We start from the raw sequence: 27,331 nt of genomic DNA, 5'->3' as shown, positions 1-27,331 counted from the left end.
CGTCATGAGCTATGATGAAATAAGGAGGGCTCTTATAAAGTGCTTTGGTCGTAAAGAAAAAGAACAGGACCCGTTTGATCAGGTATTAAAGATCTCCCAGAGAAGAGGGGAGAGGGTTTGCGAATACGGGATTAGGATTAAGTCGTTGTTTTCACGAGCGGTGACGCGCAATTCTAATTTAGCGACGCTTCGCGACAATGCTGTTAAGGAATGCTTTATAAAAGGACTACTAGCGGAGATTAGGAGGCAGGTGATGCAGAGGCGGCCGGACACCTTGGATGAGGCGATAGTAAAGGCCGAAGAAGAAGAGGAAATCGAATCGGCCTGCAACAAACGAGGTGGGATAAGTGAGGTATGCGCAAATGTTGAGCATGAAAGGGGGTTGGAGAGAAGGGAAGTACAATTGGGTAAGCGTGTAGAGGAGTTGGAGACTCAAATAAGGAGTTTGACCGAGTCCATGGCATCTTTACTCGAGCACATGAAGGGGAACAATAACCGCGAGAGGTGGGGAAAAGAGCGCCGTTGTTACACGTGTGGTGAAATAGGCCATATTTCGAGAAAATGCAACAAGAGAAGAGGTTTAAACTAGTCAGAGGTCATTTGAAAGGTCAGGCGAATGACCGGTTAGTTAAATTAGAACTGACCAGAAAGATCCACTTGTCAGACCGGGGGTTACCGATTGTAAGAGGTGTAATCCTAGGACGTGAAATTGCTGGTCTAGTAGATACAGGTGCAGAAAGGACCGTAATTAAGAATGAATTGACTGAATATATCAGGCGTGAAAATAGGAATTGGGTGGTCCCAAACAATTCATGTATTAGTGGGATGTCGGGAGCACTCATAAACAGTGATGAGGCCGTAGCAATCGAGTGCTGTTTCCACGATGGGAAAAAGGTATGCACGACAACACCAAGTGTTGGGTTTCCTGAAAGGGCAGGTTACGAGATGATCATCGGGATGGACATTATTTGCCAGCACCCTGGGCTGTTGGTGGGGATCGAATCAGTGGTTAAGGCAGATAAGCAAGGTCGTGAAGGGAGATTTTGTATTAATATAAATAGTGAGGTAGGGGTGGCAGAGGTAGAAAGAGAGGTGTGGAGATTGGATCACCTAGATGAACCGGTTAAGAGGAAAATAATAAATATTTTGAGAAAGTATCCGGACGCTATTGCTAGCGAAATTGCCGAGTTATCTGGCACTAGCAGACATATGCACTCTGTTAGCCTGACGTCGGAACGTCCGGTCAACGTTAGACAGTACCGAATTCCGTACAGTTACTTACCTGGCCTTAAGAAGCAAGTTAGTGAGCTGATAAAAGCAGGTATATGTGAGGAGAGCTCATCGGAGTGGAACTCTCCTATACATGTTGTTCCTAAAAGCTCTGGTGAGATTCGTATCACTTTGGACCTGCGAAAAATTAATGATATAACAGAACCCCAAATATTCCCGATGGCTCGAATAGACGACATCTTATCCCAACTTAATGGGAACAGATATTTCTCGGTATTGGACTTAAAAGCAGGGTATTTCCAGATTCCTCTAGATCCCAAGGTAAGACACATATTTGCGTTCTCCACACCATGGGGAAAATACCAACTTTGTAGGATGCCTCAGGGTGGGAAGAATAGTGGGAGGTTTTTTCCAATACATTATGACGAAGATCTTAGCAAAATTTGTCGGAAATAGCTGCTTTGTGTTTCAAGATGATATTGTATTATTTTCACAAAGTTTGGAGGATCATCTTGAGCTTGTCGATCGAGTAATTAGTACATTAAGGGATGAGGGCCTAAAATTAAATCCGAGTAAATGCCAAATATTAGCAAAGGAGGTGAGATATTTAGGACATATTATTAATAGCGAGGGTGTGCGACCTGATCCCAACAATGTTGAGTCGATCAAGAAAGTGGAAACACCTCGTAGTGTAAAAGAGGTCCGCAGTTTTCTCGGTGTGGTTGGATTTTTTCGGAATTTTATCCCGTCGTTTTCCGATATCGCTGCTCCATTAACAGAACTCACCAAGAAAGGGAAGAGATTTTTATGGAGCCCAGAATGTCAGAGAGGTTTTGAAAAGTTAAAAGAGGCAATAGCAAGCCCACCAATTCTAGCTCACCCGGATTTTGATAGACCATTCTATTTGCACACTGACGCATCTGACAACGCGGCAGCTGCGGTGCTCGAACAACGGCACGAAAAGGGACTGGCTCCGATAGGCTATTTTAGTAGGAGATTTCAAGGGGCAGAAATCAATTATTCCACAATTGAGAAAGAATGTCTAGCAATTGTTTTAGCCTTAAGACACTTCAAATTTTTAATTCTAGGCCAAAAAACGATAATACTCTCTGACCATAAACCCCTTGTGTTCCTTAGCAACATTCAAAATGGGAGCAAGCGTCTGACTCGTTGGATAATGGAGATTATGGACTACCATATAGAAGTCCAACATGTGAAAGGCGTTGACAATAAAGTAGCGGACTTCCTTTCGAGGAACGTTAACGGGGTTCATCACTTCGATGTTGAATCTACAAGGGCTGTAATCCCTAATAGATACGAGATTGGTTTATCACAGGATCGCGATGAAACTTTTGGCCCCATAAAAAGGGATTTACTGAGAAGCCCCGGGAATAGAAATATTGGGAGCTATATGCACCAGTATGTAGTAATAAGCGAATGCCTGTATAGAAGAAGCCTCTTGAAGTCCCGTGACAAGTATGTTAGCCAATTATGCGTAGGGGAGGATCTTGCTAGGGAAGTGATTAAGGCTGTTCACGAAAACAATCTGTCGGGGCATTGGGGCGTGCGAAAAACTATAATTAACATTGAGAAACACTATTATATTCGGAATTTGAGGGAGAAGGTCGAAGGTGTCATTAAGACGTGTGAAAGGTGCCAGAGGCATAATGTACACAAAGGAAAGGCTCCTTTCCAAGAAAACGAGACGGCTGAGGCACCTTTCCAAAAGATTGCTGTGGATATAGTAGGACCTATCCGCACATCGAGCAGCGGTAACCGATTCATCCTTGTAATAGTAGATATTTTCACTCGTTTCGTCGAAGCACACCCTTTGAAGGACCAAACTGCATGGTCTGTGAGTAATACAATATTTAATGAAATCGTTTGTAGGTACGGTGCCCCAGAAGTAATTATTTCCGATAGAGGTACCAACTTTCTATCATCTTTATTCTCGGACTGTTGCAAGTGGTTAGGAATTAGGAGGAACATTACTACCGCTTATCGACCTTGTGCGAATGGCACGTGCGAACGGGTGAACAGATCGTTAGTCGAAATGATAACTAAATCCTCTGACGATGGGAGAGTCGAATGGGATGAAATGATACCTTCTGCATGTTTTGCCTATAACAATTCGCACCACACTGCCATAAATGAGTCACCTGCCTTCCTCTTGTATGGTGTTGATCCCCGTACCCCTAATATCGAATACCTGCCTGATGATATGTCTACCGATGAGCGTAGGGCATTCCTGGTCACGAAACTCCGTGCATTACGGGAAAATGCGAGTATCCATGCGCGAAATTACAACAAGAAAGGAAGGGATTATCGAAGCAAAGGGAGAACATTAGTAAGTTTTTCGGAAGGGCAGAGGGTTTGGGTGAGAAAGAAAGGTGTTAAAGGGAATAAGTTTTCTTATAATTATAAAGGACCCTTTCGGATCACCAAGGTGATAAACCCAACTACGTATCGTGTGGAGGGTTGCAATATGAAGGATCAGGAGACTGTCCATGTCGATCGCCTAAAACCTTGCTATGGCTATCCGATTTGTAATAAGAAAAAAAAGAGGGAGGATAGAGGAATTGTACTGGAGGATGATGATGAAGTCCTGGATGATCGGTTGGTGAGGAGACGTGGGGTGGTCACTAACACGCAAGGTGTTGACACAAGTGGTGTGCAGAAGTGCACTGACCTTGAGGTGCGTAAGAAACCTTATAACCTACGTGAACGCAAAATTGATTTCCGTAGTTTGCACTACGGGAAGTGAGTCGCTTGGGGGGGGAGATATGTAGTGCTACGCAACTATGTATTATTGTTATTATTATTATTATTAATTATTTTCTCGGTTTCCTTTTTGTATGTATCGGGTTTTCTTGGTTTGTACCGTGTCGCGTGGAATTTTCTTATGATGTCACCTTAGGATACGTGAGAAGCTTTCTGATTGGTCCAGAGTGGGACAATAAGTGAAGCGGACTTCCGGAGAGCGGGAAATATAAATTGAGGGACTCTCACGATTGAGGACACTTTTTGGCTGCTTTTGGATTCGTCGAGGAAGGTTGCCGAGGAAGGGTCAGCAAGGACGTCGGAGTTAGACCGGGAGAACAGGAGTCTAGAAAGGGCGACCACTTTCAGTCGGGAAGCACAATCCGTTTCCATCGTAGTGTAATTGAGAAGTATCAACGAGGGACGTACTTCTGGTGACGTAAATTACGTTCAGGTATCGGAAAGAACTATTAGTTTTGTGAATTAACGTAAAGAAAAGGAACGCTTGGAACTCGAGATCGTGTTGCATTTACTTAACATAATACCGTGATTCGTCGAAGGCTAATATATGCAATTATTGTATAGAAGGAAAATGTGTATGTATATATGTATATAGAGTATTGTAAATTTCGTTAGTTTTAAGTCGTGTATCGTGTAAACTTGAGGGTTAGGAAGCATCTCGCGGTTATTGTACTGTTAGAATAAATTACTGTTGTTTCGCCAAATTCGTGCACGTGTAATTGGTCATTACTTGAGTCCTTAACATACATCCTTATTACATCCGTGGACTTAGATCCATCGGATAATCAACATAAGTGAGATAAAGTTGGGATCGTGTAAAAAAGAACCGTTTCGTTGTGAATAAATATAACTTTGTGCTATTTTTGTAATCAAAGTCTTTTTTTTGTACCTTCCTGCTCGCGGGATCCAGTACGTATCATAACGAACTTCACACTTACATACTATATAGTATAGTATATACATTGTATATACTATACTACATTCATGGACAAAAATGGTTATGCATCCAAAAGGAAGTATTGGGACTGGATAAAACTTTAATAGTAAAAATGTTACAACAATGAGCTGTAATGAATTATTACATCAAAGCATTGCTTTTTGCTTTTTTCCCTTAATTCTATTAAACATTTCTACTAACTTAAACCCGTTATGTATGTCCCGTTATGTATGTTAGGGCTTATCAAACTAGTGAATATGAACATTAAAATTTCTTAAATTTAATATACAAGGTCTGTTCAAAAAATAATCAAACTTTATTTTTTTAACTTTTATTTTTGAAGTTACAGATTATTGGTTTTTGTCCTCTTCAAAGTACTCGCCTCCCCCTATTCACATACTTATCCCAGTGGTGTGTTGTGCTACAGCACTAGTATTATTGTAAAATTTATTTTTTGTGTATGTTTTGTTTGTTCTGTATTGGGTCATATATTGTACTAAATTCATTCTCTTTCGTTTTGTATCGGGACATCACATTTTAATGTGGTGCGTATTGTGTATCCGCTGATTGGGTGAGGGTTGGACCACGGGTGAATGAAGTACTCCCTAATGATGGGAAGTATAAATCCAGATGTTTCATCATGGGAAGCAATTCTTTTTGTTTGGGGTCTCCTGCTTGTTGCAAGTGAGAAAGAAATTGGTCACCAGTGAAAAGATTTGGATGCTAGAAATATGGAATAAGTAAAAGACAATCCAATTCCATCCACGTCAATTTAGCAATCATCAACAAGGAACGAGTGCTCAGTGACAAGGGAACTAGTAAAGACAAGTGTAAGACTTTTATTTTTCTAACATTGTAGCCAATTGTGGTGTTCTCATCACATGTGGAACCATTCTTGTAATTGTACAGAGGATATGAGAGTGGGGGTCGAAAGACCACTAAGTTCGTTGTATATGTATTTTTATTTTTGTGTATACATGCATTTGCTATTGTAAATTACTGTAAGGAAACTGTGGCCATGCGCTTTATTTTGTATATTGTAGTATATATTATTCTTAGTATTTATTCCATTTTCTTCCTCTTCGTTAGTTCTTTTGTCTATCTTTTCCTAGAAACTTCTGTCTTCCCTAACCCTTCCCTGTTCAAATGGTGATGACCTAATTAAAAGAAAAATAAAAGGTGGTAGCCTGAGGGCTAAGTGGAGGACACGAGGTCACTTTTAGACTGGGACGTTGAAGAGATAGGACGTGTTGTGAAGGCCTCCAGGTTGTTCTGGCATCAACTGGACAACAAAGGAGATGACAAGCCTAAGCTGGCTTTCGAGAGAAAATCCGAAATATATCCCGATATAGAAACCTCGAGAAGCTTATTGAGAGAATCGGATAGACGTCCACAATCAACAACCCGAAAAGTTAATAATCTAGCAAGCGCCACCATCACCCCAAGATCGCCGATACTTTGGGTACTCATTCTTCTCTATCATCATATATCCAACTATCCTATTGTCTATCTTTTCTTCTGTCTTTTTTTTATTTGTATAAGTAGTTTTAAATATTTAGTCGTAGTTCTTTATTTTTGTACTGCGGTGAATGTTCTTTTGTTGCGAGGTTGCTTGACGATTCTACCCGAGTATCTGCAGGAATTATATGTAGAAAAGGTTAACAGAGAAAGAACGAGGAGTGTCGGAATTGTAAAAGAATCCTGTAAAGTAAATAAACACGGGTGATTAAAACATATATGTGTGTTATATTCTCTTGTTGAATCACTCACCACGTGCATATCCTACAAAACCCACTAAGTCTCTTGTATCAAGACCTACTATGTTGTAATTACACAGAATAAATTTTATTTCCTCATCCATTAAAATTCGTCTAAAGTCCTTGTTGTATTCCCCTGCCTTTACCCTACCCATGAATGTAGAACAGGTGTTTCCGCTTTGCAAAGCAGTAAGCTTTGGTAAGCTTATTTCAGACTGTTCTGATGTGCTTGTGACAAATTTGTTCTAATGTCATTGTGTCAAAACAGTGTCCTTTCAGCACTGATTTTAATTTTGAAAACAAGAAAAATCACAAGGAGCCAGGTCTGGTGAGTTTGGAGGCTGGGAAAAACACTCATTTGATTTTTGGCACAAAGCTGGCAAATTGACAAGGCTGAGTGAACAAGTGCATTCTCATGGTGAAGACTGGATGGAACTTTAATAGTAAAAATGTTACAACAATGAGCTGTAATGAATAATTACATGAAAGCATTGTGTTTTGCTTTTTCCCTTAATTCTATTAAACATTTCTACTAACTTAAACCTGTTATGTACGTTCCGTTATGTATGTTAGGGCTTATCAAACTAGTGAATATGAACCATGAGTTGTCTCACCACAACTCTGGTCTCTTTTTGCAAATTTGTTTATGGAATTGTTTCAAAACATCTACTAGTACTGACAGTTGATTGTTTGACCTGGAGGCAAAAATTCTAATTACACAACTCTGATTTTCTGAATGTGTGTGTCATCAGTTTATGTCAAAAACTTTCCTGGTTGAGGGTCATCTTCAACTAATTGATGACTACTTTTGAATCAGGTAAACTATTCATAACACTACATACAACCTAGAACATCACCTCCAAACTTAATTCAGAAGTTGAAATGTTTCTGTAAAAGTTTTCCCCAGTTTTACACAAAACTTTACATTGCATCATTGTTCCCATAAATTGCATGTTGCAAAAATCACCACTAGCACTGAAACACCTTTCACTCAAAACAATAACATGAAAATGAAACAAGATATAAACAATCCAAAAATCACAGCTTACTTGGTAGGTTATCACAAACATAGTGTTGTCAACTTCACAACACTAGGTCACTCCATTTTTGTTCAATTCAAAAAGTTTGGTTATTTTTTAAATAGACCTCATATATTTAAGTTTTCAATACAAAGAGATTTTACAATAATTAAAACTAATGTATTGTGGTTGTTCGTATCAAGAGATTTGTACGTACGCGAACAAACGTTATAAATAGGAACATAAAAACTTATATATACAATTAAATATTCCTTTATTTCTCTCGGAACACGGTTCTTTTCTTTATTATTTACAATTGATCCCAACTTGAGTATCCTCACTGGGGAAGGGGTCGCCACTTATTCGCGTACAAGCAATAATACACATGCGCGTAACATAAAACCTATACAACCAACTTAAAAACTAAACTTATAACTACCTTAAAATTAATGTAATAGGGAAACAGATAGACTTAGGAAAGATAGAAAGTACATAGAAATAGACAGAAAGTACCCGGGTTCACAATCGATCAATACACTCGGGGAAGTACCCTTCCACAATGGTAGCCTTTCCTCCTCCTCCTTATTCGGCTGTTTGTCCTCAATGTTCTCCTATTTTCTCGGCGCTCCCTGGCCCTCGTGACTATTTTTCTCTGGCCTCGACGGTCCTGCAGCCTCCTTTCTTTCTCTCTCTTTTGAGTCTCGAACGCTGCCTTGCACCTCCGTTCCTCTCAAGGTCTAGCCAAAAAGTGTCCGTTCTTTTACCACTTAGTCCTCAGGACTTCCTCTTTTCTTTTTTTCTAACTCCCCAAATTCGTGGAAGTCCTAATACCCTCTTCTTTGTTTATCCCTTGGTTCTTAGAAGGAATAATCCTCCCCCTTCGGCGATAACGGTTGATATACGAATTGTTGAGACAAAGGAACGGAAATAAGAAAGTAGAAATGAAGGAAGAAGAAAGAAAGAAAGAAAAAAAATATATATATATATATGTATTTATAACTTACAAACTATAAAAAAAACACAAAAAAAAAAACACAATATGGCTGACAGCCACAGTATAAAATATATAAAATACACCCAAAGTGCATTTTGTGTGTATTTTATATATTTTATACATATTAGTTTAAATTTAAAATAAATGAGTTCTACCAAAAATTGCCGCATAATCCACTTGCATCAGAAGTTGGGCCAGATATGAATGGTAAAGATTAATCTGAACTTTGAACTCAATGATAAAACCAATTTTTGAAGAATTAGTTCACAGATCGAAGGTAATTATTCTGGTCGAGTGTGATCAACCCATGTATAAATGTTATTGTGTCATTTGTGGTGCTGCACACATAAGACTACCGTTACATTTATACATCTACGTTGTTGGAATCAATGATTGAAATTATTGTTAAATGTTATATGACATTGTTATGTACAATGCATTGTGCCTCAGTGATGTTTAGTAAATATTTTTCCGTTACGTAATAAAAGGTTGGCAGTGCTGTTGACCTCTTGGTAAGCCGTTGGTGATGGTGACCTCATTTTATTCTCCCCTTTTCAGCACTGCCTTCCGTGAGTCAAGACAGTGTAATCTTTTGTGTAATCAGTTTGTTCCTTTAGTAAAAACTGGTTAGACTCGCATAACTGGTTATGTAACAATCTCCGAAAAGCAACATACAGTCTAACATATGTATGGACATATATATATATGACCATACATATGTTAGATATATATATATATTATATATATAAATATAAATTGTGGTGCTGCACATATAAGACAGTAGTCATATATGTGCAGCACCACAAATGATACAATAACATTTATACATGGGTTGATCACACTCAATCAGAATAATTACCTTCAATCCGTGAACTAATTCTTCAATTACATACGTATGTATATATAATTGTTTGGTAATTTATTATTAATATAGCTGTTATATAGCCCCGATGACATACGGCAGTGGTTGGCTTTATTCTAAATGTAGATATATACATTACCAGCAAAACCCGATTTTATGCCAAACTAGTTTGGCGTAAGCATGTCAGGCCAAACTAGTTTAGAATTATTATTGAAGTATATTAATGGTTAATTTAAGTTTATCATAAAACACAAATCAGTTCATTTTTAATTTTAGTTTCATTTTAAAAGTTATTTTTATTATTTTGTTTGAATTTTTGAAAATATTTTCGAAAGTTTATTACCTTTAAAAGTGCACAGCTTAATAAAAAAAATACAAATTGATAAGTACTGATTAGCTTATTTTTATTTTATAGTTTTGTACAAGTGTTGTGTCACTTCTAATCAATACTGTTTTTGGTTAATTTTACCCTAGGTATCGAAGATGGCGGCTCGTCTCCGATTCCAGCGATCAGAAGACGGGGAACAGTGGGGACTCACGTTCTAACCTAACCTAACCTATTCTAATAATTTGGTTGCTAATAATTATAGTAATTTATTAGAATAGGTTAGGTTAGGTTAGAATGTGCGTCCCCACTATTCCCTGTCTTCTGATTGCTGAAATCGGAGACGAGCCGCCACCTTCGATATCTAGGGTAACATCAACCCCGTTTTTTATAATTAAGTAGACTATGAATAAATATTGTTCATCTAATTGATTGCCTTTTAATTTTATTTTAACTATTAATATATTTAACCATTAATATACTTGAATAATAATTCTAAACTAGTTTGGCGTAAAATCAGGTTCTGCCAGTAACATATATATATATCTACATTTAGAATAAAGCCAACCACTGCCATATGTCATCGGGCTATATAACAGCTGTATTAATAATAAATTACCAAACAATTTGACCCTAGAGGGAGGCGTTAGATGCCATCTCATAATAAATTTAATAATTGCATGTGAACAGATGGGATAATAAAACAGACTTATTAATGTCTATTTTGTTTTCCATTTTGTAACTTTGGCCTTTAGAACTAGTATGTAAATATAGTACATAACAAAACATTTAAAGTCTGTTTTGTTATCCATTTTGATAATTTTTCTAAATTTTATTGCTTCAAACTTATGTAATTTTTTTTCTTTTTTGAACATGTCCCTAAAAAATCTAAGTGTTTTTTCATTACATCCCAAAATGAAAATCCTTGTTTTCAAGAGCATGATATGTACTTGGTCAAATTTGGAACTTTCCACCATAATTAAACATTTTATTTTTCTTTGAAATGTTTTTAAGAAATTAAAATATGGCAAAGCTCTTTTTTTGCAAATTTTTAAAAATTATGTAAATATTTACTATGTTAAATAACTGTGGGCAGTTATTTAACATAGGACTGTTCTGATGGATAGATGAATATATAACTGTTCTGATGGAAGTCAACTACAGGAAGGATAAAGCTCTGGCTCTGGCAGTGGCCTACAAAGAAAGCTCTGTTGAGAGATGTGTACTTTGTCAAATGTAAAATTTTTGTAATAAAGTAAACATTTTATTGTTCTTTAAAATGTCTTTTTAAAAACTGGAGCAAACAGTTTAAATATACTTGCTTCCATAAGTGAAGATAATTAATGAAATTAGCTTCCATTGTGAAGATAATTAATGAAAATAGCATTGTGCACAAGCCATTTGCAAGGATGAATAGCATTGTGCACAATGCCATAGTGGGCATAAACAGCTGCACTGCATATGGATAACAAAACAAAAGCACCAAGAAACACATTTCAATAGGTGATTAAATAAGTGTTTACAAAGGTTATTAAGTGGCAATTTATGGTAATTTATAATATTTAAATAAAAAATTTTATTGATATTAATTTTATTTCTCTAAAAAATTTCTAAAATTTTTTATTTACCTTACTGTAGCAGCACTTGATTGTGGAATTCCATGCAAAGGAGGAGGGGGTAGTGGATAAACCATACTGGCTCCGTAATTACAAGTATCAAAACTTGCTTGGCTATATATGTATGGGCTATAACTGTTAACAGTTGTCCCTGAATTAGGGCGACTTCTTTGTTTCGTAGACCTATCAACGGGTTTTGCCCAGTTTATTTCAATTTTGGAATCATCAAGAATATAATCTGTAATAATTCATAAATATTTGTTTTAAACAATTGCTTGACAACACAAATGGCAGATTACTAGACAGATATACCATCATCAAAATACACTCAAATTAGAAAACAGAAATATTCCAAAATAATATTCAAGGTACAAGATTTGAATACAAATATAAATAACCCCATATAAATGTCATTAAATTAAATTAAATATTAGTAATAGATGAAAAACACTATACATAGGAGATTATTAACTGTAATTAAAAATATAGGATTAGTACAAGGTTCAAGCATTTAAAATGACAAAGACTTCAGAGTTAGATTAATGAATTAATGAAAATTTAACATTTATAATGAAAACTTTTTTTTATGAAATTTTTAATTCAACTAATTCACTTGTATAATAGAAATGTAAGATAAATAAACAATATACAATTGTGGTGTTCTATAAAAGTGAGGCAGTACAGTCCACGAATAAAACATACAGAAAGGACTCTGCAACAACTACGATAATAGACAATGTCCCTTTATTCCACTTAGAACAAATAAGGTTTTTTTTTTTTTTATAAGGAATCCCAACTGATTTTTTTATGACTTACAATTCAAGGTGTTTCAAACAGGGGGGACTCTGTCCCTAAACAAAGCACAATGGTGTGTTATTTTTCTAGCACGTAACAATCAGTCCCTCGTAATCGCGTGACTAACTTAACTTAAATCTAGCTTAAATCTAACTTAATATTAAGGAAAAATAAGAAAGATGGAATAGCAGGAAGGTAGAAGAAATGAAGGAATGATTCACCCGGGGTTTTCTCTTTCTTCGGCGGATACATACTTTGTGTATGATCTGGGTTCGACGATAGTGGCTTTCTTCACTATCCTTTCTTCTCTCAATTATCGGGGTTCTCCAATATGCCGGTCTCTATATTTCGGTTCCTCACTAGACTATCGCAAACTTCTTTCCTCTCTCAGAAATCACAATCGAGCCTCTCTCTTTTCGTCCTTCTCTCTTCGTGTCTAGTCGAAAAGTGACCCCTCTCTTAGCCACTTTTTCCCCAGGCCACACTACCTGCTATTGTCTCTACTGATTCTCAGAACGGCTAATCCAGCCCCACGGCGATAACGGTCATCTTGGAAAGTTTAAGAAAGAATAGACAAAGGAAAACAGAGGAAATTGCAAAAATAAGATAGGATTATAACTATATACAATTGTAGTGATCCATCACTTAATGTAATTGTAATTCCCCTGCATTATGGATGTTAGACTTTCTTTCTTTTTTTTGTCGGGTTGTAATTTTTGTATAATTATTCGCGTCTGTTTTTGTTTGTGTCGGGAGTTCACTTTTTATGTAACCTCACGGGTCTCTTATTGGTTATGTGAAAGTTGACGTATGCAAGTTATGACGTCAACAATGGTATAAAAGGGAGGAGCTTCACTGGAGACGACACTTTTTGTTGGCCTTCGGACTGGATTCGTTGGAGATTGTCGTGTACGATAAGAAGAGAGATTGGAGACAGTTTGAATGTGTGAAGCAATCCACTTTCATCCAAGGCCTGCCTGAAGACACGTGTATGAATTGGGTAGATATTTTTTATTAACTACAAAAGGACACATGTAAGACTGTTTTGTTAAGGTTTTCGAGTTTGTGTTATGAAAATTTTTGTTACCCCACAGAGAGGTAATAGAATAGTTTTGTAAATTTATGTTCGTGTTATATAGAATTTTGTATATATAAATAAGCCTGTAGGGTCCAGGAATAAATCTTTGTTAATACCTCACTGTATGAGAAAGTGTGAAGTCCTTTGTTTTTCTCTATATTGTATCGCCTGTTTCCCAACCGTGTACCCTGTATACCCAGGTATATCAGGATCTTAACACAATAAAATATATATATACAATATGGCCGACGATCACACAATATTTTTTTAATTGCTGGAGGCAGGGATAGATCACAACTGTAATCCTAGAGTAATCTCATCTTACACAAAGCCAAGGAAAATTTAGTTAAATGAAGTTGTTTATTGCATCCAATTTGTAAAAACTTAAGAAGCAGCAATACATACATTTCTCCATTTATTTTTTAGATGCACTTTCAGTAGTCCATTATTTGCACACTCATTAGCCAGTTTGAAGCTAATTACAAAGACTTGTGACATTAATGACACCTCATTTGCTTTAGTGCATATTACAGTAATACCACGAGTTAGGTAACAAGCAACTTATTTAAATTTGCAGTTACATAAAATGTAAATCTCAAAAATTGGAAAAAAAATGAGTAGAGTAACACTTAATTTTACAAAGAATTATTCTATTTCAAACATTCATTCAGTTTCTCTCTCAATTCCTTTCTTTCTTTTGCACTGTACTGATTTATTACTGTACTTCATTGCTCTGCTAATACTTTACATTTTGGTCTAATTGTAAGCACGTATGCAAGCGTACTGAGCACTCTTTCTTGTAAACAATTCTTTTATATAAAAAATGATAAATAAAATATGTACAGTACACATATAATAATAAATATAGTATTGAGTTATTAATTATGTAGTTACACTTAAGCAATTTACAAATTCAACTTACATAAAATTCAAGTTACGTAAAGGTCTACAGTCCGCATTACTTACATAACTTGGGATATTACTGTAATTCAATGCATTCTTATGCAGAGGTGATACTACAAACATGAAGTATATATAATTATACATAATAAGACTATTTGGATCATACAACAAAATTTACTGTATTTTACAGAGTATAAGACTGTAGTGTCATGACACTATGTTGTTTTATTCCTTTGGTAAACTCCGTATCGGAATTTACCGCCTAGTCGCGTACTTGTATACTATACTTAGTTCCGTTTGTCACGTACCGGGTTTTACCGTTGTTGTTTATCGTGATTGGTCTATGTTTGTGACGTATGGCTCGCGTGTCTTTTGTTCAATTTATTGGCGCGGTATATAAATTGTGGGAGCGCCATGTTCGAAGCTCTTTTTTTGTTTCCTTCTGGTGAACTATTCTTCATAGGAAGAACTTCAAGGGACTATATGAGAAGAAAGGGAGGTAAGGAGGGAGGAAGTCTGATGTAGCGAGGTTTGAGTTGTGAAGGGCAAGAAAAGCAATCCATCGTCATCGAGACGAAAACTTTGTGTGGACCTACGACGGTTACATTATATAACTGCTTTAAAAACGATTATTGCCGATCTATAGTTATTTCTCTCATTCGTTGGGAGAGTTACCAGCGATCGACCAGCATATGTGTCGTCAATGTAACTTTTGTAAATAGATTTAATCATAATTGTAATAGTTAGTATTAGGCTTAGCATTAGACTTAGATCATTAATTGCATTCGGGTAACAAATCATCCAGCCGGTGGAAGGATTTGTCGATACAGTCACAACGTGTAAACCTCAATATGTGTATGTATGTTATTAAAATTAATAATCGCCATATTTTTTGTTTGAGAAAAATCCTTATCGGTCTTACCCCCCCCCCTCTGTGAGCTTCGGCCATTCAACTGATATTCAAGACACACTTTTTTCTTCAAAAAATTTCCTCCAAAATTTAGGTGCATCTTATAGTCCGTAAAATACAGTACATCTTTACATACAAAAAAAATACAAGCAATTAAACAAAAGGAAGTTGATGCTGAACACATAATTTCACAAGCATCATTATAAGCATTTTCATACACCTAAACAATTTGACAATGATAGGATAATGTTTTATCTCTGTAATTAGGGTCATATGCAAAAATGTATCAATTGAAATGCTCAGTTTTGTTTGCTGTCATGAAATATTTAGAGTCAGGAATCTAGAGATCTTTGAAATCATTGACTAACATCAATGATTTTGAGGGAAAAGGATGAATTTATTATATTAATTACAAATTGTAATGACAGAATAAAATTCATACAAATATAATAAAGAATTAAGGAATATTTTAACATTTAACAAATACATTAAAAAAATTGATGGCTGTCACATAACAGATTGAAAGGGGGCATAATTTTTATTTGATTTTGACCATTTATGGCAAACACTTTATAACATGTAAGTATTTAGACTACAATGTAAGAAAGAAAGGTGAGAGAGCTCTGTTTCAAAACTGTCCAAAGTTATTTGTTCATATGTTATCTATCAGAGGGTACGTTGTAGTTGAGAATATTCACATGTAACTCTTTTCATGTGTATGAATGTAATCTATTACATTCATGCACATGAAAAAATAGTTGTTTCATTTATTTATGATTTATGACTACTTACAAAAAGTATTGGGTACCAATATTTGCTTCATCTGTTAGTGGTAAAGTGCCTTTTTCGGTAAATTAGTTTGAAATGTGCTGTCTTAACTATGGGCAAAATGTGTTTTGTGATTGGATGCAATGCACATGTTCAGAGAATATAAATTTATTTAAAGGACTTAAAGATCCAGAATTCTTACTGAAGTGGTGGCAAATGATTCCCAGAGAAGACAAACTTTACAAATCAAAAGATTTTGTTGGCAAAAGACATCTGCACCCCACTTTATTATTAATGAATGAAGTGCTACTAACAGAAGTATGTGGAAATTTCTGGGATTAAATGGAAACTTAGGTAAACTTAAAAATTCTATGGTAATTTGTTTATTGAAGCTGTTTTACATAGTTTAGTGACTTTTTATCTTAGGAGATGCTGAACATTATTTCGTGCTTCTGTAGCGCTTCACCGCTATTAACTAAATGTATATATTTATGTATTTTTTTTTTGTTCGATTGTTCTATTTTACATGTTTGTTTTTTTGTTTATGTCACGTCGCGTATATGTTTTTGTATCGGGTTTTAGATGTAACGCACAGCCATTTTGTTGTGTACCGTACCGTCTGTTGTCGTCATTGCTGTGCCGTGGTTTTTGATTGGCTATTTGGAGGATCACGTGAGAGGAAAAGAAAAAGCTCCCGGATGGTGGGAGATAATAACGGGCGACTTCCATGTGTCGAGGCATTTTCTTTTTCGTGGATCGGGGATCTGGAGCGGTGAAGAGACGAGAGAAAGGATTCGAAGCAGAGCAGCCAATCAGGAAGAGAAAAAACAAGAACCAGTGAGAAGAATCTCATTTTGTAACAATGTGTCTCACGAAATACGGCGACGGTATCTACCATCTTGTAAATGTTTGTATAGTTTTTTAAGGTTTAATCGCATATCAGTTTTAGTCTCGTGTAATCATAGTGTTATTGTCATCCTTATTTTTGTTAAGCATGCTGTTTGCCTGTTTAAATCAGGCGATCAATCCCCCTTTTTTTGTGTGTGTATTTAATAAACCTTTGTTTGTTTATCTATACGCTTCTACCGACTATTCATTTCCACTTTCTTTCATACCCGCAAACCACGTGCTTGCGGAGTCTACACTTCCTTCAGATGACAACAAAAAAATTTAAATATTTTCTGATACTCCTCATCTTATAAAAACAGTCAGGAATTGGCTTCTTAATGGATATAATTTACATCTAGTCTTATTTAAATGCTTATATTTGAATAGTAACTTATTTATTTACTTAGCATTTGAATGATGGCATCATTAAATGGGAACATTATCAAGCTTTGCTTGCTATGGATTCCAGAGCAGGCAGCTTAAAAGTTTATTCTAAAGTAACCCCTAATTACATTTATCAAGCACTTTTCAAAATATGAAAGTTAAATTGGCTACCCAAGTATGTTTCTATTAAATATGTAAATAGTATTAATATTTATAATTTATCTTGAAAAAACCCAGCAATGAGTTGCTTAACTTTTCTGGCAACATTTAAAATTTTGATGATGCCATCTATTACAATATTTTTATTACAAAAACTTTTATATATTTTTAATCATTATAAAATGGCAAAAAACCTTAATTTTGAGGGTAGGGAAGGGTTTCATAAAAAAAGTTGTAAATGCTAATAATGAGTAAAATTGCCATTAAGTTCAACCCTGAGATATAACACACGACTCCCATTATCTCTCCACCCCTTGACCTTTAACCACCAAAATTTAATAATCAAATCCCCCTAACACACAAACTTTCCTGCAAAATTTCAAAAATTTTCAACAAAAAGCATGGGAGTAGCAAGCTTCAAAAATGGTGAACAAAACTGCTCCATACACATACACTAACATCATACTAGGATTTCTTCATTTCCCAGTCTTTTGCTTGTCTCTGGATTTCCCTGAATCCCAGGATATAATTAATTATTTTTAAGATATAAAATAAATCTTAAAAACAAATGATATAATTATTTTTATTTTTAAGTAACTTAATATGTCCTGCAAATCTCCAAAATAATAACATTAATAATGCTGTGTAGAATATGTATTAAAAATTACTTTTGAATTATGTAGAAATTTTCACAAATAGAAAAAATTTATTAAAGTTTGTTGGAAACTGCTTACAACAAAAAATACCTTTGAATTGAGTTGAAAATTTAAAGAAAAAATGAACTTAGATCAAACTTCTAACTTAGAAAGTAATTTTCGTTATTTAAATAAAACATAATACTAATACATAATATTATTGTAAATTTTTATAATAAGATTTTAAAAAATAAACATGGTCAATACTCCAATCACTCAATTTGATTCTTATTTCACTAAAGAAAAGTCCTACTACCAAGAATGCACTTTTCGATTCAATCGATTCAGGTGGAATTGTCTTTAATGCATTTAAGAGAAGATGGATGTGTTTTTTCACCTGCAGCCTGGAAGATTTCTAGTTTGTTTTCCAGATGCGTTGCAGTGCTTCTTTTACTCTAAACTATTCTTAATCTGTATACTTTGGCTGCTTTAATAGTGGCATCAAGCTTACAGCCCGATAATTTGGCAGTTTGTTTGGCTTTAATATTCAGGTTTACGAAGAAAAACTTCATACTTGCATACTTAGTACTCGTTTGTATCCTTGCCCAATTTGCACAACCTGGCATAATGCAGTTATTGAAGCTACTGGGCATGGTTAAAAATTAAGACAGCATAAGCACAATTATTCTAGATATTACAGGCTCTGACAAGTAAAGAATTTTCAGTCCTGTCACAAATAGGCTACATATTGATTATTGACAGTCTGTGACATGCCATAATAAGCAAAAATTTAAAAAACTATGCAAGCTTAAAATTAATAAATATAAATGTATTCTGACAGTTTATAAGTTATACTTTGTATTTGCAAAATTTCCTCAACTTTAACACAGAATAAGAAGAAGGTGCAGGATTTCCCAGGATGAGAAGAATTTTCTGGTTAAAAAACAGCCAGAATGCTGGGATCCCATAGGAGAAACTTTAATCCATACATACAGACATGTAGTGCTCTGACACTATTTTTTTTTTTTTTAATATTATTTTCCTTTTTGCATTATTGTAATGTATCGGTTTTTTTTATTATTCGCCATTTTTTCGTCGTCGTGAATCGCATTTTGGGGGTCACGCGAACCACGTCGTGATTGGCTCTTCGCCAAGTTGTGGGGTGGATCATGTGACCCCGGTTAGAATAAAGTATAAAAGGCACTGCCACACAGGAGTGGGGCTTTTTTCGTTGTTGTTGGGTTTCCCCTGCTGAGGAAGAAGAACAAGGAAGGCAAGAGTCGCCGCCATTTTGTCTCAAGAAAGGTGACGGTTCAAGCAAGTAAGTGAATCCATCAGCATCGGCGTCAGGAGAACGAGAGGGAAGAACCACTGTGTTCGATAGTACTGCAGGATAGTAGGAACAAGTGTAAAGACTATTATTTTTTGGACTGGTGCTAACGAGTGACCCCACGTGCAGGTCAGTTATTACATGGTGAGGAGCATAGACTCATCGGAACAATCGCCTATGTATTTATTGTAAATAACTAGATTTAAGTAATTAGAGTTTAGATATAGAGCCGCGAATTTTTTTGTTTTCCGTTACCTATTGAAATTTCATTGTAGCCCACTCGAGTGAGTATGTTTGACGCCCGGTTAAATAATATAACAGTATTATAATAAAGGAATTCGTGTGGTTCACTTTTAAATTTTTTTGTTGGCCTTTTTTCTCTTACCCAACCTCAACCCTGTATACTTCGGTAATCACAGCGATTTACAGACAAAACCCCTAAGTGTTTTTTGCATTTCTCAACATCTCAAGGTCCCAGAGTTCAAAAATTCAAAAATCTTGTCATTTTTTGACTGATTGCCATACTTTCCCTATGTTATACATAACAGAGTTTGGAAAGTAATTAGATGAATCTAACTTTGTTTACATAATTTTGAATTTACTTTTTTAAATACTTCAATTTGACATACAGGTATTTAGCAACTTGACTACAGCTGGACTAAAGTTTTATGCTCACAGAGGTGACATCAATATTACTTATATGAATCTACCAGGTAAGTCATAGAACATATAAATGGTCCTTTTGATGCTCTTAATAGAAGATTTCCTTCAGAAGGTGAGAGAAATGAATCAACTGATCTACAAGTATGGAAATATTTTTACCCATACTCTATTTTCTTGTGACATTTATAGTATTATTTTAATAATTTAACAAAATTGGTTATTTATTATCCCTGTTGTAGGTACTTAAAGATAACCTCAAATGACTGAATATCTGGAAAACATTGTTAATAACAAGCAAATTCTATCAAAAGAGTTTTAACTCTCCAAACAGCTGAGAGTCTGCAAGTTACTTTGATGTCAGCTCAAGATTCGATTTGGTACTTTCTATATGATTGCAAATACAGATATTTTTACAGGGGAAATTAATCAAGATCTTCTCGAGGTAAGCATATAAGCTAAATTAAAGTATATGTATCAATCGGATTAACGTTAGTGCTTCTCCAATTCAATTTGTTAAGCTGGTGAGAAAAATGATCATCCAGCAGTACCAACATTTATACACTTGTACCAACTGCTGATAATTTACGTTTTGATAAAATCACCAGTATATGGAAATTGCACTATTAGTGAATTGTGATAATTAAGAGAAAGGGTTTTGTTGATCAACGAGGGCATATACTTGAAAAAAGATACAAGCAAAGTAAAAGATGGAAAAAATGAATTTATTATATGCAATATAAAAAATATAGGTACAAAAGGATTCCAACTCTAGAGAGGGTATTGATTAACAGTCACCCAAATTCAATCATTGGTAGAACAATTACAAAAATTATTGCAATCCATACAAAAAGGAATCAAAAGTAATATTTACAAAAATTTCTCTTTAACACTAATCCTTAATACTAATTTATACCTAGAAAGGAAATAGAAGATAGGGGTGAGTATAGTGAAGATGATGGATAGGATAGGAAAGAATACCCAAGTAGTGCAAACGTCATTTAGTTACCACGAGGGCAACATGGAAGCTTCTTAAACACTAAATTCTAGCTTCTGTCTTCTTTTTCCTCAGTTCTTGAGGGTTTTTGTATATTTGATAACAATAGCCAGTTACACATTTGGACTCATCAAGCTGAAATGCTGACTTTAACACACTAACTTCAGCCTAGAGATTTCAAAGTTCTGACTTCACCCGTCTATTCAGGCATCAAACACTGTGATATCTCTCTCCTGTCTTCCTCTCTCTTTGAGCACCAGCTCACAAATGACTTCCCTTCACCCATATGCCCTTGGCTAACCTCATTTACATTATGTTCGTGAATTCTATGAAGTGGGCCTCAATCTCCAAGAAAGAATGATTAAAAAAAATTACAAAGTTCCAGAAGGTGGAAAGAACAAAAGGACATAAGCATACAGCATGGCGTACAGCCACAGAACAAAAACCAGTTTTGGATTTGATAGATATATCCAGCTGTTAGCCGAGTATATGAAATAACAAGACCCTGAGAGTCGCTCGGCTTTGATAGAATAAAAAAAAAGGTTTATTAATTTCAGCGAACATAAATAATTTACAAAGAAACGATTACACACACTTACTAATTACTAATACAAATACATTTGGGACTGCGCGTAACAATGTCATCAATTAGTCCCCGCGTGCCGACAAGACAAAGAACTTATTCTAACTTATATCTAGCTTAACTAAGTACAGGGCCCTAGAGAAAGATAAGGTGGAAGAGAATTAAACAGAGATGATAAGACTGAAAATTGGTTCGAAGGGGTGACTGGCGGTAATAAATAAGAAAAAAAAACCTCGGATCCGTTCCTTAATAACTTTCTTTGTTTCTGTTCGTCCCGTTTTTCTCTCTCTCCGAAAAATCTTCCTTCCTCTCGCTCCTGTCCTCCTATCTCCTCTGACGTAACCCCTCGACCCCTCGGTGTCACACCCTTTTTGTTTTTATTACCGTCCAGGCCACATGTGTCGACTAACTACCGCGTGGTTAAGTAAATAGAAAACGGAAGTAAAATTGTTACTACAGGAAGATAGTATAAGGAAAGTAAAGAAAAGAAAATAAATAAGGTTTAATAAAGCCACATACGTCCCCACCAAAAGACATATTAACAATTAACAGAAACATTAATATGGATATACACAACCATTAATGGATGATGAACTACAGTTCATCTTCCAAAGTGAAGCCGGCGATAGTCCACTTTCTGCCCCCGTAAGTTATACGGGTGGGAGATATTACCCCTCTGTTCCAGCATGGTCTCATTACCCGAATCCTTGCGGTCTCCTTGATGCTGCTGGTTATGTTGATTATACCTATTGTAGCTCGCCCGTTGCGCAGTGGGTAGGTGAGGGATGTCTTCTTCCTCTTCAATCTCCTCGATCTCTCCGGATTGTGATCCTTCGTGTCCAATTGGGATGTTACGCTTCCGTCTAGGCTCACGGAAGTTTGAGAAGCACGGTTTTAGTCTGTCTATGTGTACAACAAGTTTTTCCTTTTTATTACAATTTTCGATTTCCGCGTTAACAGGCCCCAGGAGGCGAGAGACACGGAAAGGACCTAAATATTTTGGAGAAAACTTGCCTTGCTTCTTCCCTTTCCTTAACATCCAAACTTTCTGCCCTACCTCAAAGCTCCTCACCTTCCTCCCTGTGTTGATGCGGTTACGGTTAAGTTTGTTACGGTTGCGACTTAATTCGTATGCCGATTCACGGATGCATCGTAGCTTATCCATAAGGAAATCACGATACTCCCGAATACCCGGGTAGTCATTTGTCTGTTCAACAGGGAACGCATGAGGGAATTTAGGATCAAATCCGTAAAGAAGAAATGAAGGTGACTCACTAGTAGAGGAGTGTGTAGCATTATTATAAGCGAACACAGCAGTCTGTAAGAAGGTATCCCAATTGTTGTTGCTGCCGCCTGATATTCTGGCCAAAAGGTTACTGATGGATTTGTTCACACGTTCACAAACTGAGTTCGAACAAGGGCGATATGATGTCGTAACATTGTGCTTGACGGTAAGGATGTTGCACATTTCATTAAAGATGGAGGACGTAAAATTCGTGCCCCGGTCAGAGATGATGATCTCGGGACTGCCATATCTGCAGACTATCCTTTCGAAAAACACATTGGCTACAGAGGCCGCAGATTGGTCCCTTAAAGGGACGGCTTCTGTGTATCGAGTAAACATGTCAATTATGGTGAGAATATAACGATTACCCTTATGTGTTTGATTTAAAGGGCCAATTATGTCGATTGACACCTTTTGAAACGGATAATTAGCGACTTCCGTTTCTTGAAAGGGGGCTCTTCCTTGATGTAAGTTATGTTGTTGGCAAACTTTGCAGAACTTCACGAATCTATCGACGAGTTTTTTCATCTTCTTGAAGTAGTAGTAACGGTTGATCAGGTCACACGTTTTTTCTTTGCCGTAGTGTCCGGCTAATGGTGATTCATGGAATGCTTTAATTACGTCATTAATTGCTGTTTCCCCTACACAAACACGCCTCCATTGACGTATTCCAAACCGTCCCGGTCGTACGTGGACTAATACATCACCATCTACTTGATACTCAGGAAGTATGCCACTACTCGGGTAATCATTGTAAGAGGGTGGGAATTTAATTAAATGATTTCTCATTGGACCAAAAATTCTGTCCCCAATCTGGGACTTCTTTACCTTTTTCCACAACTCTTCACTGATGCAATTAATGACATCGCTGTTTGAGGGGGCTTCTTCTCTACTACCATGTGGTCGAGACAATAAATCAGCCACTGGGTTACTCTTCCCTTGAACATGCGTAATGACCAAATCAAAATTAGATAATTCTACGGCCCATCTCATGAGGCGGTTATTGTGATTTTTCATATTTTTCACAAAGGTTAAAGGTTTGTGGTCGGAAAGCACAGTGACCTTCTGACCAAGAATAAGATGTTTAAAGTGGCGGAGGGCTAAGATTATTGAGTAGCATTCCTTCTCGATAGTGGAATATTTTAGTTCGGGCCCACGGAACTTCCTACTAAAGTAGCCAATGGGAATGAGTTTCCCTTCGCTTTCCTGTTCTAAGACCGCACCAGCCCAGGTATCTGAAGCGTCCGAGTGCATGAAAAAAGGTATTTTAAAGTCGGGATGAGATAGCACAGGGGGTTTAGATAATAGTTCTTTAAATTTTTCGAAGCTTGATTGGCACTGGTCGTCCCATAAGAACTTTACATATTTTTTAGTCAGATATGTAAGAGGAAGAGCAATCTCGGCAAAGTTTGGGATAAAGTTGCGGAAGAATCCCACCATTCCGAGGAAACTCCTGACGTCTTTCACATTACGCGGGGGTTGGACTTCTTTAATCGCATCCACGTTGCAGGGATCAGGTCGTATCCCCTTACTATCGATGATGTGTCCCAGATACCGCACTTCTTTCACCATGAATTTCGATTTTTTTGGGTGCAATTTCAAGTTGGCTTTGTCTAATATAGAGATTACCTCCCTTAGGAGTTTCACGTGATCTTCAAAGGATTGGGAGAACAACACAATATCGTCTTGAAAGACGAAACAATTGATATCTATGAATCTCCCCAACAGCCTAGACATGGCGTATTGAAAATACCTCCCGCTATTCTTTCCACCTTGCGGGAGGCGGCACATCTGGAATTTTCCCCAAGGAGTAGAGAAAGCAAAGAAATGACGTGTTGATTCATGTATGGGTATCTGGAAATATCCAGACTTTAGGTCGATTACCGAGAAGAATTTGCTTCCCTGAAACTTCGTTAAGATCTCATCCACACGGGCTAGAGGGAACTCCTGGGACTGGGTTACTTCGTTAATTCTTCGTAGATCGAGAGTAACCCTTAACTCGCCGGACTCCTTCGGGACAATGTGAAGGGGGGAATTCCATTCAGAAGTACTCTCCTCGCAAATCCCCGCCTTCAGATATGAAACTATCATTTTCTTTAGTTCACTCAAATAACATTGCGGTATTCTATATTGTTTTGTATTAATTATTTGGTTACTCTTAATGATAGGTGTATGAAGAAATTCCTTAGTACCGGTCAAATCTTCTATTTTCCGTGCGAAACATCCGGGGTGTTCATTAAAGATACGCTCCACTTCCTTTTTTTCGTAGTCTTTCAAATGGGATAAATTAACCTCCATCGTATTATCGGATTCCTCCCTTCTGAATCCACAACACTGATAAAAGTCATCAATTTCGGTTCTATTCCAAGATGTTACATTCTCACCTGTTTCAATTAATACTTCCGGGAACCTGTTTAACACATCCATACCCAATACTCCTTCGTATTCGACTTCGGATGGCAAGTGCATGCAAGTCATTTGAACATTTTGAGTTCTCCCTCCTCTTTCGATCTTGATATTAGACTCCCATTCGCATTCGATAACCTCCCCACCGATTCCTCGTAGTCGTTTCCAACTCCTGTGAAGTGCACCGTTCGGTCCCCTACTCCATATCTCGCTCTGAGCGATCTTCAGGCTTAGCACGGACCTTTCCGCACCCGTATCGACCAGAAACTTGATACTGGTACCATAAGCATCACCAAGAATGAGGGGAAGGCCCTTTTTAGAGAAGAACACATTAGGGGCCAGGGTTAGCTCGATGCATGGGACGTGATACTGGCTATCATCACGCCCCGTAATTAGTTTAAATCATTTATATTCCGTTGAGGGCACTGGCGGGCCAGGTGGCGAGGATTCCCACAAATGTAACACCTTTTTAGGACAGATCGGTTCGGGCTATCCTTATTTTTATCTAGATTTCCACCCAGTCTTTCGACCAAACCATTAACAGTACTACATAACGACCCCACCATTTTTTCCAACCTTTCAAGTCTATCGTCTTCCTTTGTTTTCACAATATTCATCACACCATTCGGATCCTCATTAGCGGTTGGGTTCTTTATTTCAATGGTGTGTACAAATTTATTTTCTCTACTAACGTTACACTCGAGTTCGACCCGTTCTTCCCTCTCCGCTTCCTTAATTGCCTGATCTAAGGTCTGGGGTTCTCTCCTTAATACGTATCCCTTTAGCTGGGGCCTTAGGCCCTTTATAAATCTCTCTCTAATAATGTCATCCCTCAAGGCACCAATTTTTTCGTTATTGGAAGCGGCCTTCGACAACAGTGTATTCATGCGGATGACATAGTCACATACCGTCTCATCATGGTTCTGCTTAATACTTAAGAGTTGGTCGAGTGCATTCTTTTCCTTAAGTTCTCGCTTTTCGTAACATTGAATTAATTTTTGCCTAATTCCCTCAAAAGTACAAGGATCTTGGTCAGCCAAGCTGAAGAACGTCGATAATGGCCCCCCTTTTAACCGAGCTTGTAAGACAGCCAATTTCACTTCACTGTTCCACCCAGCCAGGCGAGATATATTATCTATGGTCTTGAAGAATTGGCGGACATTAACCAAATCACTGCCACTATTAGAAAAAATGGGAACCATTCCTAGAAACCCTGTGACTACAGGAGGGATCCCCTCACCCTCGCCTCCTGAGGATGTAGCAAGATTGTTCTGGTTACAATCATCCATAATTAATGATATAAAAATAATACAATTGATTACAAATTGTAGGGCCTTAAATCTACAGGCACGATAATACAATGCTACGTTCTATACAATAAAAACCGTATCCCGTTACTAACAGAATCCTGTCGCGGACGCCATTGTTAGCCGAGTATATGAAATAACAAGACCCTGAGAGTCGCTCGGCTTTGATAGAATTAAAAAAAGAGGTTTATTAATTTCAGCGAACATAAATAATTTACAAAGAAACGATTACACACACTTACTAATTACTAATACAAATACATTTGGGACTGCGCGTAACAATGTCATCAATTAGTCCCCGCGTGCCGACAAGACAAAGAACTTATTCTAACTTATATCTAGCTTAACTAAGTACAGGGCCCTAGAGAAAGATAAGGTGGAAGAGAATTAAACAGAGATGATAAGACTGAAAATTGGTTCGAAGGGGTGACTGGCGGTAATAAATAAGAAAAAAAAACCTCGGATCCGTTCCTTAATAACTTTCTTTGTTTCTGTTCGTCCCGTTTTTCTCTCTCTCCGAAAAATCTTCCTTCCTCTCGCTCCTGTCCTCCTATCTCCTCTGACGTAACCCCTCGACCCCTCGGTGTCACACCCTTTTTGTTTTTATTACCGTCCAGGCCACATGTGTCGACTAACTACCGCGTGGTTAAGTAAATAGAAAACGGAAGTAAAATTGTTACTACAGGAAGATAGTATAAGGAAAGTAAAGAAAAGAAAATAAA

At 36.8% G+C, this 27,331-nt stretch overlaps 1 protein-coding gene across 1 annotated transcript in view; it reads right to left on the bottom strand.

Moving 5' to 3' along the window:
* Positions 1–11,529: 11,529 nt before the first annotated feature.
* LOC136975688 (probable RNA-binding protein 46) overlaps positions 11,530–27,331 on the bottom strand; it is a 64,241-nt gene continuing 48,439 nt past the window's right edge. The window contains exon 3 of the mRNA XM_067270789.1: positions 11,530–11,759. Within this exon, the coding sequence (XP_067126890.1) occupies positions 11,530–11,759 (230 nt within the window). The remainder of the gene's footprint in view (positions 11,760–27,331) is intronic.

Source organism: Centruroides vittatus, unplaced genomic scaffold (genome assembly GCF_030686945.1).
Source record: "Centruroides vittatus isolate TY-2023 unplaced genomic scaffold, ASM3068694v2 contig_377, whole genome shotgun sequence".
Taxonomy (NCBI): domain Eukaryota; kingdom Metazoa; phylum Arthropoda; class Arachnida; order Scorpiones; family Buthidae; genus Centruroides; species Centruroides vittatus.
This window is presented reverse-complemented; position numbering and strand designations above follow the sequence as displayed.